This window comes from Juglans regia, chromosome 7 (genome assembly GCF_001411555.2).
Source record: "Juglans regia cultivar Chandler chromosome 7, Walnut 2.0, whole genome shotgun sequence".
NCBI lineage: Eukaryota > Viridiplantae > Streptophyta > Magnoliopsida > Fagales > Juglandaceae > Juglans > Juglans regia.
This window is the reverse complement of record NC_049907.1, coordinates 43,696,157-43,715,469: the sequence shown is the minus strand read 5'-3', so window position 1 is coordinate 43,715,469 and position 19,313 is coordinate 43,696,157. Positions and strand designations below refer to the sequence as shown.

The 19,313-nt window shown below is 34.4% G+C and overlaps 3 protein-coding genes across 5 annotated transcripts; 2 read left to right on the top strand and 1 right to left on the bottom strand.

Moving 5' to 3' along the window:
- Positions 1 to 2,833: 2,833 nt before the first annotated feature.
- LOC109002014 (eukaryotic initiation factor 4A-15) lies at positions 2,834 to 7,062 on the top strand. 3 transcript variants are annotated; one of them, XM_018979573.2, is made up of 5 exons: positions 2,834 to 3,012; positions 4,308 to 4,377; positions 4,470 to 4,576; positions 4,941 to 5,371; positions 6,190 to 7,062. In XM_018979573.2, the coding sequence occupies exons 2-5, from the start codon at positions 4,310 to 4,312 to the stop codon at positions 6,823 to 6,825; spliced, it is 1,242 nt and encodes a 413-aa protein (XP_018835118.1). In that variant the 5' UTR covers positions 2,834 to 3,012; positions 4,308 to 4,309; the 3' UTR covers positions 6,826 to 7,062. The 3 variants fall into 3 exon arrangements, with proteins under 3 accessions (XP_018835118.1, XP_018835119.1, XP_018835120.1); XM_018979574.2 differs by having other exon boundaries at positions 2,860 to 3,016; XM_018979575.2 differs by having other exon boundaries at positions 3,009 to 3,223.
- Positions 7,063 to 9,877: 2,815 nt separating this feature from the next.
- Positions 9,878 to 10,672, top strand: LOC109002013. Its single transcript, XM_018979572.2, has one exon. It carries the CDS (start codon positions 10,045 to 10,047, stop codon positions 10,399 to 10,401), a length of 357 nt encoding a protein of 118 aa, XP_018835117.1. The 5' UTR covers positions 9,878 to 10,044; the 3' UTR covers positions 10,402 to 10,672.
- A 2,027-nt stretch (positions 10,673 to 12,699) lies between these two features.
- Positions 12,700 to 18,407, bottom strand: LOC109002012 (casein kinase 1-like protein 2). Its single transcript, XM_018979571.2, has 14 exons — positions 18,017 to 18,407; positions 17,892 to 17,932; positions 17,441 to 17,510; positions 17,179 to 17,327; positions 16,987 to 17,082; positions 16,825 to 16,895; positions 16,329 to 16,390; positions 16,128 to 16,191; positions 15,960 to 16,044; positions 15,738 to 15,864; positions 15,520 to 15,602; positions 15,368 to 15,431; positions 14,331 to 14,473; positions 12,700 to 13,057 (listed from the first exon to the last, which is right to left on the bottom strand). The coding sequence occupies exons 1-14, from the start codon at positions 18,090 to 18,092 to the stop codon at positions 12,764 to 12,766; spliced, it is 1,425 nt and encodes a 474-aa protein (XP_018835116.1). The 5' UTR covers positions 18,093 to 18,407; the 3' UTR covers positions 12,700 to 12,763.
- Positions 18,408 to 19,313: the final 906 nt, after the last annotated feature.

Below are 19,313 nucleotides of genomic sequence, written 5' to 3'. Positions count from 1 at the left end.
AATTTTGGGTTGGAAACTTTTTGCAAACAAGCCCAAAGTGAAATAAATTTGATGTATTAAAAATATATTTATATATACGCATGTTAGAATCTAATTCTTGTTAACTTATGTTCCTACATATTTTTATAAATTTCATAGTACGTACAATTTTACATATAATATAATATATATACATATATATATATATATATATATATATATATTAGTTTATAAGAGCATTGGTATTTGGCTTCCTATTCTCCAAATTTTGACAATTTATTTGGGGGAAACTCTCATTTCCTCCTCCCATATAATTTCCTGCTTTAGGATTTGAGTTTATACTTACTACAGTCGTTCTCCATATATGGAAAACCATTATATATCTCATTTCCCATTTCTAATTATTTTCGAGTGTCCTTTATCTCTCCTCTCCAACTCCAACAGCTTCAATGTCCCTCGCGTCTTGAACAACTATTATCTATCTCGTACTCTACAATCCACAATAGCCCATTTATTATTTTTCACGAAATATGTAAAAATTTCTCGAACAAATGGCACAAAAACCTCACGATTTTGGTTTCATCTCTCACAAACTCGCACAAACAATACCTATCCCTCATACCGTCAACTATAATATAAATTTTGTTGTTCAATTCATTTCTGCTCTACCATTTTGAGTCTTTGTAACTCCATTATTAAGTGTTGAGGTTGATCTCAAAAGCCCTAGCCCACTAGACCAAAATGGTTATGTGTATACTTCTCTATGATTTCTATAATGACACTTTTTGTACAAGGTTTTGGAAAAAATTTTGTAAACTCAATGACCAAATGTTGGTTGTTTGATTTGTGTTTTGTGAACTTGATGTGTTATATTGTTCAATCTAACTTTGCCATTTCAGTATGCTAAGAATTTGACATGCCCATTTGTTTCACTGCCAGTGATAAATCCATACATATTTTGGTTCTTTTTTATTCATATTTTATGAAATTTATGTGTTATGCTATTCAATTTACCTTTGCTATTTCACCGTGCTGCGGAGTTGGCATGTTGTTTTGTTTCATTGGAGCTGAGCATTCCATACAGATTAACTGCTTGTTTGATTTGTATTTTCTAAAATTTATGCATTCTACTATTCAATCTACATTTGTCATTTCATTATGCATTTTGTTGACACGCTTATACTTTATTTCATTATTAGTGAACAATCCATACAGATTCACTACTTGTTTGATATTTGTTTAGTGAAATTGTGAAACTTATGCTATTCATTATAGCTTTGACATAGCAAATGCTATGATGCATCACTGTCTGTTATCAACCCATATAGATTCACTGTTTCATTTCCTTTATATTTTGTGAAACTTATGCCATTAATTGAATCTAACTTGCAATTTGATTCATATGAATAATTTTACATGCAACTCTGATGTTCTTTATTTTACTGCCAGTTACATTTTCGTAGACATTGTACTGCTTGTTTAATTTCTCACTTTAATTGTTGTGTAATTTATTTAATCTAACTTGCCATTTCACTATGTGTAATTTAAGATGCTCACTATAGTAGTTAAAATCAATAAGCTTGCCATTTTCAAGGAACTACTTCTGAAATGAATGTTTTGTTAAATTTTTTGGATTTATTCAACCTAGCTCTACATGTATAATTCTATCAATATTTTCACATGCTAATATTCTTGGATTTTCACATGAAAGTGTTTTCTGTTTGAGTAAATGTTATGTTTGCTTGCCTCAAACTCATATTTAGAAGATAAGTTTAACATCAATTTATGAAAAAATGAATGAATCATTTTAGAATCAATGGAAAATGAGGTCGGAATGAAATTTCTCTGAAAATGAAATGAGATTTAGATTGCTGAAGATGTAAAAGAAAGTAATGGAAGTTCTCTTATTTATACACAAAAATGAAACCGTTTGAAAACATTGGAGTTAGAAAAAATTTTAAAAATATTACTGTTATATATAGTATAAAAAATATTACCGTTATACAAAAGACAAAAATATTACATTTTACGTAGACAATATATGTTACCGTTAGACAAATGACAAAACATATTACCGTTGGAAGTTGGAGATGATGTGTTACTGCTAGATAAATGACAAAAAAATTATTGTTGCATCTGTACAACAGATGTGTTACTGTTAGATAAAAGACAGCAAATATTACTATTATATGTGAATCAAAATGTTACCGATAGACAAAGGACAACAAATATTATCGTTACATCTCAGACAAAACCATAATCTTCATTTTTATTTATCTATCACAAATATCATCGCGTTAAAAAATGCACATACTTAAAAAAAAAATTATTATTTTACTAGAAAAAAAATCAGATTTCTTTTTACAAAATTAGGTTGAAAGTGATAGTTAAAAACATAAAGAAAAATATAAAAGAGTTGGTAGTTAAGTTTGGAAAAGAAAGTGAGTGAAAAAATTAATAAAAAAATAATAGAAAAAATAATTTTAATAAAATAGAGAAATGAAAAAAAATGAGAAGTATGAAATTTTTAAAAGATAAGTACAATTTATGATAAGATTTTAGAAAGTGTAGTTTTTAACCAAATTATAGGAAAACTTATAGGAACGGATGCTGATGCTCTAATATTATACATATTAAGTATATGTTTCATTTTATTAATTTTGTTTTTCAATCCAATCTCGAGTTCTTTAAATTTTAATTTTTTTACAATTTCAATAGCGTCACGAGTCATGACGCGTGAGAGCACAATCTTCTCAGCAACCAAACGGATCGAAGGTAAAAAAATGAAATCCCAGGGACGAATCTGGAACCTGAAATATTATTTTAACGAGAGCAACAAAACCTAATTCACACGCACGTAACCCATTTGGAACGTATAAAAAGCTCACTGCTTTTTCGTCCGCCTCCTTTCATTCAATTCAAACTCCACGGCGCAGATCCGAGGAGTTTGGAAACCCTAGCTACCTCCTTCCTCAAAGCCGCAACAAACCCTCACTCTCTCTTATCTCTCCAACTTGCAATCATCAACAATCAGTAGGTCTTTATCTCCGCTCCTGTATTCTGAACATGATGCTACTTTGTGTCCATAGGACTCTGCATGTGTATTTACGGGTTGATGGGTCGGTTGTTATTGCAGCGGGATTTTGATGTTTGTTTTTATTTTTGGTTTGAAGATTCGTTACCGTCGGTCAATGCGTTGTTTATTGGGTAGTGATTGCGTTGTGTTCGCGTGTGGGATCTGCAGGTTTTTTAAGTTCTTGTTTATCTTTTTTTTTTTTTTTGGATTTTGGTTCTGTTGAGATATTCGATTACGCGATATGTTCAATGGGTGCTGTGCCTTTTTATGGGGAAACCAGGAGGGAGGAAATATGATAGGGTAGTCAAAAGTACGGTCTTTAGTGTTTAGGAGTTGAGAAATAGATGAGTTTTGAGGTCTGAACGTTATCGGCATGGGTTTTATATTCACGTATATTATTTTTGGAAACAACGGCTGCTTTTTGCTGACTGTGAAAAGACCCAGGTTTTGTTTTTGCGAAGCTACTGGTACGGTAATAAAAAAAAGTTCGAGAACCTGGTTTTGTCTCCTTGTCTACTTTTCCCGTCAGTTTCAAACAAGAAGGTGGAAGAATATTTTGGGAACCATTGGCCTCAGTGTTCTATAAGCGCGTCTTTTATATATTTTGATAGGTGAATTAAAAATTAGTTATCAAAGGTTGAGATTCAATTAGTGGATCGACCAACAGACGTTAACCATACCATTTGTGTATCATAATTCATGAGGGGAAGTGTTTATCGACTCAGTAGTTTTCGTTCTAATTTATTCTGTATTTTAATTTTCAAAGGTTACCCTGGTCGAATGTCGAGAAAAAATGATAGCAGATTTATGTCCCAATATAGCAGATTGCTGTCAACCCATTAGAATATCTTCTCCATATATTAATTAAAGAAGAAATCTAATACTTGCACTTCTATTTGTTTGGTTTGCAAGTTTGGCTCTTCTGGTACAGTTTTGACGTTTTGATATCCACCCCTACCCTGTAAACATAAAAAAAGAGCAAATTTGTTACGACCCTTTTGCTGTAACATTTTTCCACATGAATTTTCTGGACTTTTTTCACTAAATACCTACAACAGTTTTTCTTTTACTCTTGCATGAAAATGTTACAGAAATTTTTGTTGTTACTGTCTCTTTCACACACATTTATAGAGTCTCTGACTTGAGTCTGGAACTTACATATGTTATTGCTGTTTTGGTTCTCTCTCCCTCTTGCCCGCCCTTCTAGCTCTGTGCTGAAGTTGCTGTATATGTTTTGCCTTTCTGTGTACAGCTATGGCAGGGGCGGCTCCAGAAGGTTCACAATTTGATGCTCGTCAGTTTGATACTAAGATGAACGAGTTGTAAGTAGTCTGCTTACTTTAACATTTCTTTGATCCTATCTGCTTTGTATTTTTCGCATCCTTTCGTCTTTTTGATAAATTGATTGTTGCAGGCTCTCAGCTGATGGGCAAGACTTCTTCACCTCATACGACGAGGTTTATGAAAGTTTTGATGCAATGGGATTGCAAGAAAACCTTCTGAGGGGTATCTATGCTTATGGTAGGTATAAAGGGTTTCATTATATGATTATGATTGACAAAAGAAAAGAAAATGAAGTGAAATTGTAATTTTGACACCACCAGCCTGCTAAAATATTTGTACTAATATAAGGAAACTCTTCAAAGTTGACTAGCAAAGCATTCTAAAAACTCTTGTTGGTTGGTTCTGCTTTTACACTATCTCTTACCACTCGATGATAAGTTGTTACAAAATCTTCAGCATCCCACCAGTCTGGATTCCGATTATTGTTTCAGTAACATTTTTTTTTAAATGTGCATGTTGTCATGGACTGTGTTATTATCCTTCTTATTTTTTACTTCTTGCCTATATATGTTGAGTGTATTAACAAGCTTATATTTTGAAGGTTTCGAGAAGCCTTCTGCAATTCAGCAAAGGGGGATTGTTCCTTTCTGCAAAGGCCTTGATGTGATTCAACAGGCTCAGTCTGGAACAGGAAAAACAGCAACATTCTGCTCTGGTATTTTGCAGCAACTTGATTATGGTCTTGTCCAATGCCAGGCTTTGGTTTTGGCACCGACTAGAGAACTAGCACAACAGATTGAGAAGGTTATGCGGGCGCTTGGTGATTATCTTGGTGTGAAGGTTCATGCTTGTGTTGGTGGGACAAGTGTTCGTGAGGATCAACGCATTCTTCAAGCCGGTGTCCATGTTGTTGTTGGTACTCCTGGTCGTGTATTTGACATGTTGCGGAGGCAGTCGCTTCGCCCTGATTCAATTAAGATGTTTGTATTGGATGAGGCTGATGAAATGCTTTCTCGTGGTTTCAAGGACCAGGTTTGTCAATTATTTGATCTCAATTCTTTTGTTAGTTGTGTTGCATATACATACGATGCAGTGTTTTTTAGACCGCACTTTATTGTCAGATGAGTGTTTACATGTGATGTGTGGTGGATGTATATTTTGGAAGATTCTGTTCTTAATCAACAACACAGGCAGGTAATAAGATGCCACAGCAAGCAATTGGAGCATTGTTGCCCTGATTAAGTATAATTTGAGCTGTTGAAGAAATGAATGATGTAGAAATAGATGCAGTTTGGACTTGTTGGATTAACAATAAATGTTTTTTGAGTTTTGATCTGAGTTCATTAGGATTTCTAGATATGTTTTGTTCATCAGTAAGAGTTCTAATTTAATGCAGAAGAATTTGGAACCTTCTTTTTATGAAGAGCTTATTTGAGTCATTTCATAATAATCTGAAGAACTTGAAATAATAATTTCACGATAACTAATGGGATTAGGTGTGATTTATTGCTTCTCCTATATTTGCAGTAGATGATCGACGAAAGTACTAGTATGCATTTTACTGTTTGTTTTTGAAGTTCTCCATGCATTTGGCAACTATCAATAGCCAACTTAGTTGTGTCTCATTTGCAACCAATTTAGATCCAACTTGACGGATCAAAGATATTTTATCAAAAAGAATTGAGCATCATTGCTGCTCCTTTATATAAAAATCGTTTGTGTTGCTTCTCTCCCTCTCTCATCCCCCTTCCACCCGGTTTTAGTTTTTCTTTTAGTTCTGTTATGAGCTTTGACAGTTTTGAGAAGGCATTTTGCTATTTCTGGCCTGATATTGGTGTTTTGTTTGTCAGATCTATGATATTTTTCAGCTGCTGCCAGCCAAAGTTCAGGTCGGGGTGTTCTCTGCCACAATGCCTCCTGAAGCCCTTGAGATCACCAGGAAGTTTATGAACAAGCCCGTGAGAATCTTGGTAAAGCGTGATGAACTCACCCTTGAGGGTATCAAGCAGTTCTATGTCAATGTTGATAAGGAAGAATGGAAGCTTGAGACACTCTGTGATCTCTATGAGACACTGGCCATCACCCAAAGTGTCATTTTTGTGAACACACGACGCAAGGTTGACTGGCTCACTGACAAGATGCGAAGCCGTGACCACACTGTGTCAGCCACCCATGGTGACATGGACCAGAACACTCGCGATATAATTATGCGTGAGTTCCGCTCTGGTTCTTCACGTGTTCTCATCACCACTGATCTGTTGGCTCGAGGTATTGATGTGCAGCAAGTGTCCCTAGTCATAAACTTTGACCTTCCTACTCAACCAGAAAACTACCTTCATCGTATTGGTCGAAGTGGACGGTTTGGGAGAAAGGGTGTTGCCATAAATTTTGTTACAAAGGATGATGAAAGAATGCTGTATGACATTCAGAAGTTCTATAATGTGGTCATCGAGGAGCTGCCAAATAATATTGCTGACCTCCTGTGATGGGCCTTTTTGGTTTGGTTGAGGCATAGGGGTTTTTCCTCTTAACGAGTACTAATTAAGGTTTTTAGTTTCATTCTCTCTTCCTCCCTCTTATCTAGTCTCCTAAGTTAATGCTCCCAAACATATCTGACCGTTTAATGAATTGGGTTTAGGGGTTGTGCATTATTGCAATATAAAGACTCGAAGTGAAGTTGCCAGTTTCGGAGTAAAAGGATTCTTGAAATTTTGTTTTGTTTAGTTGTATTTTAAGCCCATTCTTATTGTTATTATTATCTTTTGAAAATTGTTATGTTTTAGCTCTAATTGGTCAGTAATGTTTCATGTATTTCCTTTATAATATAAAAAACTGGTTTATGTTAAAGATTAGAGGGGGGAATGGCCTAAAAAATCTGTCCTCTACTGTGGCTGCAGTATATAGGCTGGAAGATTGGGACTTTGGCCTTAAGCCTTTTCTCTCGACTTAACTTGTTCACCCGAAGTGCATGTTTGTAACCTCTTGTCGAAGTTCTCTTTCGATAAAGTTAGGACTCTGGAAGGAGATCAGCGTGCATTATCGTTAAAATACAGAGTATGGAAATTTTTTAAAGTGCATATGACTGGAGTTTACTCTGTAGAGATAGGTCGAAGGGGGTTCTGCTTTGGAGAGGTTCTTTTCGATTCTAAAGATTGAGTTACGAATTTTGGGAGGTCCATTAGAATTTGTTCGAGGAGATATCGAAGTGGATCGTTGACTTGGTCAGAATAATTTAGCATATTGAGCATGAACAACAAGAATATCATATTTACATACTCAGTCTGAAAATTTGGTGGCCTCCATTCCCGTAAAATAAAAAAACAATAGCATGCTGCATAGAGCAAACATGTAGCAGCACGTGTAAAATACCCTTTTCAGCCCAAAATAACACTATCCATGGTTCTTTATATTGCTGGGTCTGATCTGATCTTTCTCAAAGAAGTGGTTTTGATTGGATGCAGATTTGTACTACTGGATTCATCTGTCCTTATTGGGGAGGCTGAGCGTCCTACAGTTGAGATATAATCAAACTGCTAGGCCCCATTCAAACAATTTCCCAAGTCTTTATAGCATTAAGAAGCTGTTTCATGAATGATTATTCTTCAGATATTTTGTATTGAGCTTTGATAGATACAAACGGTTTAACGCATCAAATTATGTATTTTGTTAATATAATTTTTTTTATTAAAAAAAAATAAAAAAATAAAAATTTTGAGAGAAGAAGAATGCCTTTTATCTCACGAAAATTATTTTTATCTTCAATTCGTATTGTTTCATTAAACAAATGTCTTATATGTCAGTATTAGTGCGCAATTTCAAGGACGGAATAAGAAAATCTAGTTTGAAAGGGCTAAGTTAAGAAAAAATAATTTTGAGAAAATTAAATATTAATTTTTATATAGTCTAGTTTATAAAAATATCTTCTAAAACTTAATTTTTATCAAATCTTAATGCACATACGCGCTTGAAACAAGACTTTTCCTTTTGGTATATGGTCAAGCTGTCCAACCTGCTTTATCATTTCTTGTCCAACTTTACCATCTTTCTGGCCTCCATGTTTTCCCTGTATTAATGCCAAATTTCAGCAAAATGATGGAAAAGCAATTATAGTTTCTCTCTGTTTTTTTTTTCCCCGAGAACCAATCACTTTATGGTTATTTCCATACAAAAAAAAGTTCCTGAATAATGTGAAACCTTGAAAGTAAAATGCTTGGAGTCCAAAGTGACTAATTTTATTTTTTTATTATTATTTTTACTTAATGATTAAGTAAATAATTTTTAATAAAGTTACGATTTTATTTTTTTTTAAATGTTTAAATGGATTTAAAAAATATTTGAAAAAAAGCAAAAAAATAATTACATTTTGCACTATCGGTAATACAATGTCGCCTTTCTCGGTGACTCTAACATTGTCCATCTTGAAATTCTACCTGGACTTGTATGGATTGGAAACTTGCCTCAACTCATTTCATAATTATAATTTTTTTTAAATTCTCACACAAAATATAATAAATATTTTAACTTTTTCAAATATTAAAATAATAATAATATTAAAAATAATATTTTATTTTATTATTTACAAACCATCTCAACTCATCACGTCGTCTCCCTTTTGGCTTTTGAAACTTCTCTTCTGCTTTTATTACCAAAGTACTCTTCATTTCTAATTTCACTTCAATGGTCCCCAAAATTGTTATTTCTCCTAAAATCTCTACTGCCCACCTTTTTTTTTTTGTAAGTTGAACTGCCATTTACTAAAATACATCTACTTCCAGTTTTATTTACAAGATTCATTTTGTTAATTTTAAATTTTAAATTTTATGATTTTCAGCATATCAATAACTAACATATAGAGAAATACATCTTTTGTAAATTTTTTTTCAAGTACATATAATATTTTCCTTTACTAAATTATAATAATTGCTATTTGCTCCAATTACACTCTTGTGCCTCATGATGTCTAGCTATAAGTGCAATAAAGAGTACTCAAAACAGGTGTCCGAATAAATAGAAAAACAATTCTTTATTTAATTTCAAAAGTCTTCTTTTGCTTCATTTGGATTCGATTCTCTGTCTCTCTCTTTTTCTCATAGTTCTTTTTTTATATAAAAAAAAAAAAAATCATGTCATCTTTAATTTTCTTAACTATCAAGTTTTCTGTTATATATATATATATATTTCATTGATAGGTTAATTTCTAGATTTAAAAGTTTTAATCTATAATTTATTCTCTCAATAAACTTTCTCTGATATTACTGAGTTTTTTATAAGTTCGGAGTGCATGGAATTTTCGTTTGTTAAAAATGATATGGATTTAATTAGAACCATCAGTTAGTTCAATGTAAATTGTATTTGTTTCGAACACGAAAGATATCCGAATTTTCGTACTCTGCCCTCAAACTAATCTGTTCCACGTGTGTAATCAGGTCCGGTCAAACTCAGCAGCCTCATGCAACTCCACGGCATGAAGCAAAGTTGGAAACAAAAAGACATCTTATAAAGTCCACTAGAAAAAGCTACATCAAATTAACGACTGCAAACACCATCTTGAGCTGTTCCAAATTATAAATTAAATACATTTGGCATTAAATAACAATTGCAGCACAGCAAAGGAAAGGAAACCAAATCCAACAAGCTTCTCTTTTTCTTCCTCTATTGCCTCTCATTCATCCTTGAGACTTTCAACATCTGTCTGCTTGTTCCCTATGGAGGATTTCAGATCCAAGTCATGCAGGGATGGGGGGAGGATGCAGCTTGAGAGCTACCATGGAGGCAGGACTGCCCCAACAAGCATGCAAGATCTGAGGTCTTACAGTGTTAGTTATGGTGGTTCATCTGCAGAGCCAAGCCAGATTGTAAAGGAAGTGAAGATGAAGAAAGGGAAAAGCACTGTTGGGGCTGTTTCAAAAAGCTGGAGCTTCGGTGACCCAGAATTGCAGAGGAAGAAGAGGGTTGCTGGGTACAAGGTTTATGCTGTGGAAGGAAAGATGAAAGGGTCTCTCAGGAAGAGCTTTAGGTGGCTCAAGAAGTCATACACCCAAGTGGTCTATGGATGGCGGTGATCGATGGGTATATCTTACTTATTTTCCAAATTGAAGGTTTTACATTGGTTTTTAGTTCACAAAGTCTGTTAAGGATTTGAAATTGTAGTATGTGTCTGAAAATCTTGAATCTCATAGGACTGAAGTCCTCTTATTTATACCAAATACCACAACTACAGGTGTGAGAGAACTGTCTTTCTTTTTCTTTGGGTTCTAAGAAGCCTACTCTAAGCTAATGTTATAAAGACCAATCACAAGATATTGCTTTACTTTGGGCTTCACATTTTTAATACTCTGATCTGGGAATAATCTGATCATGGTCCATGATTTAGCAAATTAGTTTTATTTTAGCTCTGAACTTTGACAAAAGGAGGCAAAAAAAGGAAAAAGAAAAGTAGAAACGAGCCATCGGATTCTGTTTGGTAATTGGCTTTTGGCATGTTTGACTTGAATCTCTGAGCATGCATGTTGTGGTAACTTGTGCACTGAGCAGCGAATCTGATTTGATTTTGCCATCCGTTCATTGGTAGTTCTATAAAGATCAAAACGATTACGAAGATTTTCTTTTCTGGGTCATTGTATAATTTTCTCTCTCCCTTTTGTTGATTGTGTTTCGCAAGATTTTAGTGATATTGAAGCCAAGTGAGTGGAAGTTTTGATTCCCCTTCATTTAACTCCATTGCCAATAAAGTAAAATAAAAAAGTAACTGACTTGTCTATGGTTTTTCTACCTCAAAAATTACTGGATCATATGTGACATTGAGCAGCAATAGCAACAAGTTCAGATAAAATCTCCCCACAGTTCTGCAACTTCAATAATTATAGGCACAACGAGCAACATTTCTTACGAAAAGTTCATGATTTATAAATCCCAGGTAGGATATAGAGGCAAGAAATGGAACTGATATATATATATATATATATATATTTATATATATGTGTATGTACTGTCAAACTTCAACGTGGAATGATCATTAACGTAAAATGGAGACTTTATTCCAACAAATAAATTCGAAAAGAATGTCATGGGAATATTTCTGAGACTTTTCTTTTTTCCCCCAACCAAAATGTTTGTGTTTACTGTTTAGAGTTTAGATCGTGTTACCCCTATTTTATGCCATTAGACAATGCATGCCTTTAAAGGCACTTTTTGCTGCTGTCCCATCGTTTTGTTATCTCGCTTACCTGCTCCACCGATCGTGCACACCATCGGTCCCCGCAGAGGGATCCTGATGTAAAAAGATTATCATCTTATTATTTTTAAAAAGCTAGTTCGGGAATCAGATGCATTCATTATATACTCCTTTGTTTCCAACGTTTTGTACTTGGAACCTAAATTTTTTCTGGTATGTATGTATGGTGTTTCAAAGTTCAATCCAGCCAGAAATGTTGAATAAATCAAAACCGAAAGGAATACCAAAGATTAGCATTAATTGAAGAGCCATTCACATCCGGACAATGTTTCTGATTTTTCTTTTCAAATTAACGCATTTTGGAATTTATGTTTGAATTCTAAGATCTAGATTAGAAGATGGATATATTACGTGAAATTTACAACATTTATTGTTATATTTGGTTTATCTTATGAAAAATGATACTTACAGTCGTGAGTATGCAAGCGTCGTGCAGTCGCTTTAAAAAAAATAAATAAATATAAGATCTACATCAAAAGAAATTAATTTTTTAATAGTGGACCTCGCTCTTTTTCAAAATGACTGCACTACATTTATGTATTTCATGACTATATGTAGTATTACTCTTATCTTATTTATCAATCAGTTTTCTTATAGCAAAATGACTTTAAAAGCATTGAAAAGGAGTATGTGCTCTGTTGCTTTACGGATTACATTTTCCCCCATAAATGAAACTACAAATAGACTTAATTCATATATAGAAAAAGCATCAGCCTATGCTTAATTTGAAAAGTTAAATGGGAGCGTGTTCTGCAGAAGGAAACGTCGAAACCTTGCAGTGCTGGAAACAATAATCGAAACTTGCCTTTCCTGTTAAGAATATCGATTTTCAGGTGAAATGGTAGCTTGATATGAGAGTTATCACAAATGAAACCAAATCGGGAAGTGGAATCACACCGAAGCATTGCCTGTGATTCATAACCCTAAACATTACTGTCTACAATTATTTACATATATAATGGCACTAGTTTTCGTGTATCCTGGGCTTTGCATTTGGTTTGAGAACTACAACCAAATAAAAGAACAATAACAAACCAAAAAACAGAATAAGATAGCGAACAGTTTAAAGACAGAATAATGCAGAAAAGTTTTCTCACTCATTTTTTTTCCTTTTTTTTTTTGGGGTGGTTTGAGAGATTGTCCCCTCGATGTGGATCATTCTACAGGTGCGGCATTAAGAACGGGTGCGGCTATAACTGTACCCTCTCATCATTGTTAAAATGCAGGCTCTCAATACCCCTAAGGGTTGAGTCGAGGTTCTTTATATTTGAGGCATTTCTTGCTGAAGGTGTCCGGTGCTCGGATGATATAACAGGTGAACTTCTTTGCCCACTGGAAATTTTAAGAAGAGCTCCTGCACTTGCATCTGCTGTGTTAGTGCGAGAAGGGTCAGCTTCACTGCTAATAATTACTGCATCGCGATTGCTAGAGGCAGCAGCTCGCCTCGACGATGCACTTGATCGCAAGAAATTAGAACTTGATAACTGCATGTACCCACATACAAATAACGAGTCCAAAGTGAAAAAGTAGAACCAAACTTTACTAACGCAAAAGAAAACATAGTTTCTTATGATGGTTCAAATAGGCATACAGTTATCAGCACCAATCATATTCCCCGACACACCAAAACATACTAAACATCACCCAATGGTCTGAGAAATTCAAGCATTCTCCGTCAACCAGAGGATGCACGGTGTGAAATCTTAGCGAAAGATTCCAATAGACAGTGCTTTAAAAAAAAAAAAAAAACTGGTAGCACACTTTTACTGGCGTTTGCTTGCAACTTCAAGTGACTCAAACATGCACGCTGGCACATGAAGATTCAAGACTCTTGCCACAAATCTGAATATGATGCCTTCACCAGACGTTTAATAAAATATATTGAATTTCTCAAACACTTTAGAATACCTTCTCCACTATGTCCTTCCCAAAAAATATTTGTAAAAAATAAATATTAATGTAATTAAAAATAACTGGTTGCAAATCTCATCTTCCAGTAGCTTGCTTGATGCAAAGGTCAAAATTTCATGATTTGAGGTATAGTGGGTGTCGGTGTCCTGTGCAGCCAATAACAGATAATTTGTGTTGGTCCCAATGTACCTAGTTGGAACACAAAAGCCAAACTAGAGGAAGAGAGTGTGGGTTTATTGCAGCTCAAAGGATTGGGCAAGCTTTATCCAAATGATAGGTAGAGGCAGAGTGGAGACTACTTGTTCTTTCATACTTTTTCAGATTTTATCAATTCTTCGTCTTTTGACTTTCGTTTACTGTTGGTTTCATTCTTTTGTATCCCTCAGGTGTACTTGGATGCCATTTTTCTATAATTCTATTTTGTACTTGTGAAGGAAAAAAATTCCTACATACTATCTTAAAAGAGTAGTTGTGCATTGTGAAGTTTTTAGAAAAAGTCAACTCCACTGGTTAAAAGAATAGATCTACCACAGAAAAGCTTACCACCCCACTTAAAAGTGGCATAAGTAGGCCTTCATCTCATTTTTATTTTTATTTTTTATGAATAATCATCTCATTTTGCCCAAATAATCTATCACAAAATCATGACACTCAAAACATTAGAAAAATCTGTCCTTCTCAGAGGGCTCAGAGGCATCTGGGACAGGTTTACGAGCCCATAACGATCAAGGGCATACATTGTAACTTTCTGTGATAGAGAAACTAAATCCTCATACTGGCAAATTGAAGCACATGCATGGGCACAGAAACTCTTTCAAATCTAGCTTTTAGTAAGAGAATACATACCATAGAATCTTTAGCTGCAGTTGAGTCATTCACGACTGGGCTTTTCTGCTTAGACAAGCCTCCAGCATTTATAAGTGGTCCAGAGTGTCTCCTACGAGAGGGATCTGCAGAAGACCAACCAATAGTTCTACCTTCTTCCCCACCTGCAACAACATTAAATAATTTAACGTATTAAATAGCTCATCCTCAAGTAATATAAAGTGAAAAGATATCCAAACTATTGGATTAAACTCCATATGGAAAAAGTATATACAGGCCACCAAAAAAATACCATGAAAAAGTTTAGTATATCTGCATTTGTTTTTTTTGATAGGCAAAACTTTTTTTGATACATGGGAGAGGGGGATTCGATCCTTGGTTCTCTTAGTGAGAAACCAAGGTGTTGCCAATTGATCCAAAGGATCTTGGCAACTCATTCATAAGATTTAATGATGTAGAACAAGTTGCACAAACTTATATGTATAAGTTTGAGAGAAACAAGACTTGGAAAGAGTGCATCATGAGAAGACCATGGAAAAGACCGTTCTAACATGTATCATTGGAAGTACAGTTTGGACACCACTTTGACCACAAACATAGATCTTACAGCAGTTAAGGTCTTTTCACTTATTTTTTCATGATTAGTTACATATTGTAGGTTATTTCATAAGTTTATTTTATTATGATAGGGTTTCTGGTGGTAGAAGGCATGTTATGCACCTCATAAAAATCATTAGCCATCCTGAATAAAACTTCCATATAAAAAAATTTCCTCCATTATTCCAAAAGTCACTTAAACCTTCCCCATGAATACATTTATATATATATATATATATATATATATATATACACACCAAAAGAAAGAAAAAATAGAACTTGAGAAATAGTTGTTCCTATGAAACTGATGAGAAAAGCAATAAAATCCCAAAAACTTGCCGGAGTATTGCAACTAAAGGATGCATATGCTATACCGATAGATTGACCAATGCATTGGATTACAACATGAGCATGACTAATACATTGAAACCAAAGGGGGGAGAAAGAAACACCAGAATTACCTGATTGTTTATCAGCATTTGCTGCAGTTGGTGGCACACCAGAGCTGGGTCCAGCACCAGAACCCTGTAAGATCGTAAATGAAGTAAGATAAAACATACTTCTTTACTGTATATGTGCTAAAAACCAAATAATGCGATTGAGGGTCACTCACAAGAGTCCGGTTAGGTGGAGTGGCAATCTGGGATTGTTGATATTTCAAAATGGTCCAATCAAACACGTAATCAAACTGAAAGCCTGAAGCCATAGAAAAAGTTGACTCTTAAATTTTGAAAATATTTTCTGAATATAACAGAAAAAATGGAAGCATGGTTGTCATATAATTTATCAGGTAAATGTCTAAGAACCCCATGGCAGACAGAAAGTCCAAACCTTCACGAATAAAAAGGTCACGGAAGAGTCTTTTGAGATAAGCATAATCTGGTTTATCATCAAACCGTAGAGAACGGCAGTAATGGAAGTATGAAGCAAATTCTGTAGGATAACCACGAGATAAGGCCTAGGGAAGGGAACAACAACCTCTCTAGTCAGTTAACATATAAACCGCATACGTATTGACATAAATTCAAACACTATCCTACAGCATGTTTCTACCTCAGTAGAAGTTGATACTTTCTTCTCACTAATCTTCTCATACTTTTGCTTCTTAGTTCCCGCTTTCAGTCCCTGCCAAGGAAGACTATAAAGATAGACGGTCATAATGGAACAAACAAGTGAATGAAACAAGAATACAATATAATATTGGTGCTCAGGAATCTTCACCTTCCTCTTAAGAAATACATAAGAACATATCCAAGTGATTCTAAATCATCCCTGCGGCTTTGTTCTACGTAACACAAAAAGCAACATAGCAAAGAGTCAGAACCACAAGGTCAGAAAGCGGGGGGAGGGGGTTAGCTATAAAGATCAGCACTTATGTATCACCAAAAAAAAATGGAAGTAAAATTAGTTTGATAGGTATACCGATGCCAAGGTGAGTATTCATGCTTGCATATCTTGCAGTTCCCGTCAAATTCTTATTTTCTCTGCAGAGTAAATGAAAAAATCAGAACGATATAAAAACAGTACTAGGGAATCATAAAATCTATAATGATCATGACATTTTTGGTAGAACTTAATAAAAAAGGAGAGCCGAGCACAGTACAATAAACAGCCTCACATAACCATGTAGGTTTTTTAAAGCTAGGTTTGGATGTTGAGATAAGTTGAGTTGTGAATAGTAGTATTTTGTGGATCCCACCAAGATGGGTTTAACTTTTTTAAGTTAAGATGAGTTTAACTTTTTAGATTGAAATGCATGAAGTAGGTTGAGATGAAATTAACTTTTTTATGAGAAGTTGAAAAAGTAGTGGGTCCCATCAATGATTGGTTTGAGATGTCGAGTTTGGTTCAATAACCATACACAACCTACAGAAATATGTAAACCAATGTTATCTGTGACTAGTGTAAGACAACTAACCTATAAGGAATATGTTGATGCGTTGAAGTGTCTCTATACTTCTTAGCGAGACCAAAGTCAATGATGTAGACCTACAAGAGAGTATGCATCAGGAAATGCCTCAATCATAACATGAGAGCACAAATCAATAATTGAAGAAATAAGAGGGTTTAACAGTAAAACCTGATTTGCACGCCTCCCTAAACCCATAAGGAAGTTGTCAGGCTTAATATCCCGATGCAGAAATGATTTGGAATGAACAAACTCAACTCGATTAATCTGACAGGAATATTAAGATTAGATTGCCCTGATGGAACCAAAGCTGCAATGCAGATGAAGTTCTAGAATAATATGCATGCCGTAGGGAAACTATACCATCTGATCTGCAAGCATAAGAACAGTCTTAAGAGACAACTTCCTACTGCAAAAGTTGAATAAGTCTTCAAGACTGGGTCCCAGCAAATCCATCACGAGAACATTATAGTCTCCTTCAACGCCAAACCATCTGACATTTGGGATTCCAGCTGCCAAAATTGGAAAGAACGTTTGATATAGATTTCCAATAGATGAGAATTGGGTAAATTGATAAAAATAAATAAATAAAAAAGGCAACAAGGATAGAACTAAAGATCGTTACTTCCTCCTTGTAGTATTTTATACAACTTTGATTCATAAAGCAACTGCGGATGCTTTGTCTTGACATTTTCCTGAGTAACCAAAAAACAAAAAAAAAACTAGTATTAGAAAACACGCTTATTGGAACTTATGCATTCCGAAAAATTATTATTAATTTATATTTGCATTATAGAATGCTCGGCGAGCTAACACTAATTAAACCCACAGAAAATTGGCTAGCAATAAACAAAAGTTTCATCAGCATGAAAACCTACAAAATCAGACTCAGCAACTAGTTTCTCGATCCTAACCATCAGAACTCTACAAGCAAACAAAGCAACTGCCAGGAAAATTCTATTCCTTTACATCAGAATCCAATTAACCAGTAAAAACCATAATTAAAAGATTCCACAAAAACTTAGACGATCTGCAAAGCAAAAAAAAAAAAAAATGAAAAGAAAAAAAGAACTCACAAGCTTAATCGCAACCTCCTCATTCGTCTGAATATTAGTACCTGAAAATAGTTTGACACAATTAGAAATTCCAAAATAAAGACCACTAATAGGACCCAAAACAAAAGATGAATTGAATGACAGACCGAGGTAGATCTCTCCGAACGATCCGCTACCGATCTTCCGGCCTAGTCGAAACTTATTCCCAACGCGTGGTTCCATAACTCCCAAAACCACGATCAAACGGAATCCTAGCTCCCAGTCTAAGCCCCTCCCAGGACAATTGGACAAAAAGAGATCTTCAGAGCCTTGACCGTGTCCAAGTCTCGGCGAACAACAAAAATCAAAGGCGGAGAAGAAGTCAGGATGGCATGGGACAAGGAAGCAAACACAAAGGCAAGAAGTGCGGGCAAAAGGTGAACCAAAATTAGGGTTGGAGTGAAGAAGAGGAAGATGGAGAAAGAGGCGGCATTATGGCGATGATATCTCTCTCTATCACGTACAGCGCGTTGATCGAATCGAAAAGAGATTTCCTACTGCCCTTATAAATGGTCCCTTTTTTTCTTTTCCCTCTTTCTTTGCCTTGCTTTGTTTGATTGTGTAAGGTGTCTGAAAACGACGTCGATTTACTTTCTTCGTGCGGTTAATTTCTATTTATTTTCAGAAATTATATCATCTCATCTCATCTAATTATTACAATTTTTTTAACTTTTAATATAAAATAAAATAAATAATTTAACTTTTTTATATTATAAAATAAAAATAATATTAAAAAATATATTTTAACAATATATTTTTAAAATTTTTTAATTTTATCACAACTCAATCTCATCTCATCTATCAAAACTAACGGTCAGGTTGGTATGGTATATCCTTTTGGGTATACGCAGGTGGTAACAAACCTTAAACTTATTGCAACCATAACAACAGCACTCCGAGTCTGAGCAACAATAATAACATAAAAAATTTAAATTTTTTTAAAGTGTCTACCATGCTTTTTATATGATTAATGATATTTACAGTCATAAAGTGTGCAAATGCCTTTTAAATAAAGTAAGTAAATATAAGACTATTAGATAAAATTAATTTTTTAATAGTAGACTCCACTCTTTTTTTAAAATAATACGTAACACTTACACAATTCATGACTGTATCTAACATTACTCTTTATGGACTGAACTATTTTAAGAAACACTATGGCTGGAAAGTTACATTTTGGAGCAAATTAAATGCCATAAGTAAATGAAAATAAGTCAAAAAATAAATAAAAGGATCTGGTTTTTTACCCGCTTTCTACTACGAACTGGGTCATACCGCAATGATGGGGGGAATTGACGTTGAACGTTTAACAAATTCAAATGAGTTGGTACGTTTTCTATTCTTGAATATAAAATCAATTTATTATATAAGTTGACGATGAGGTTAGAGAGAGAGAGAGAGAGA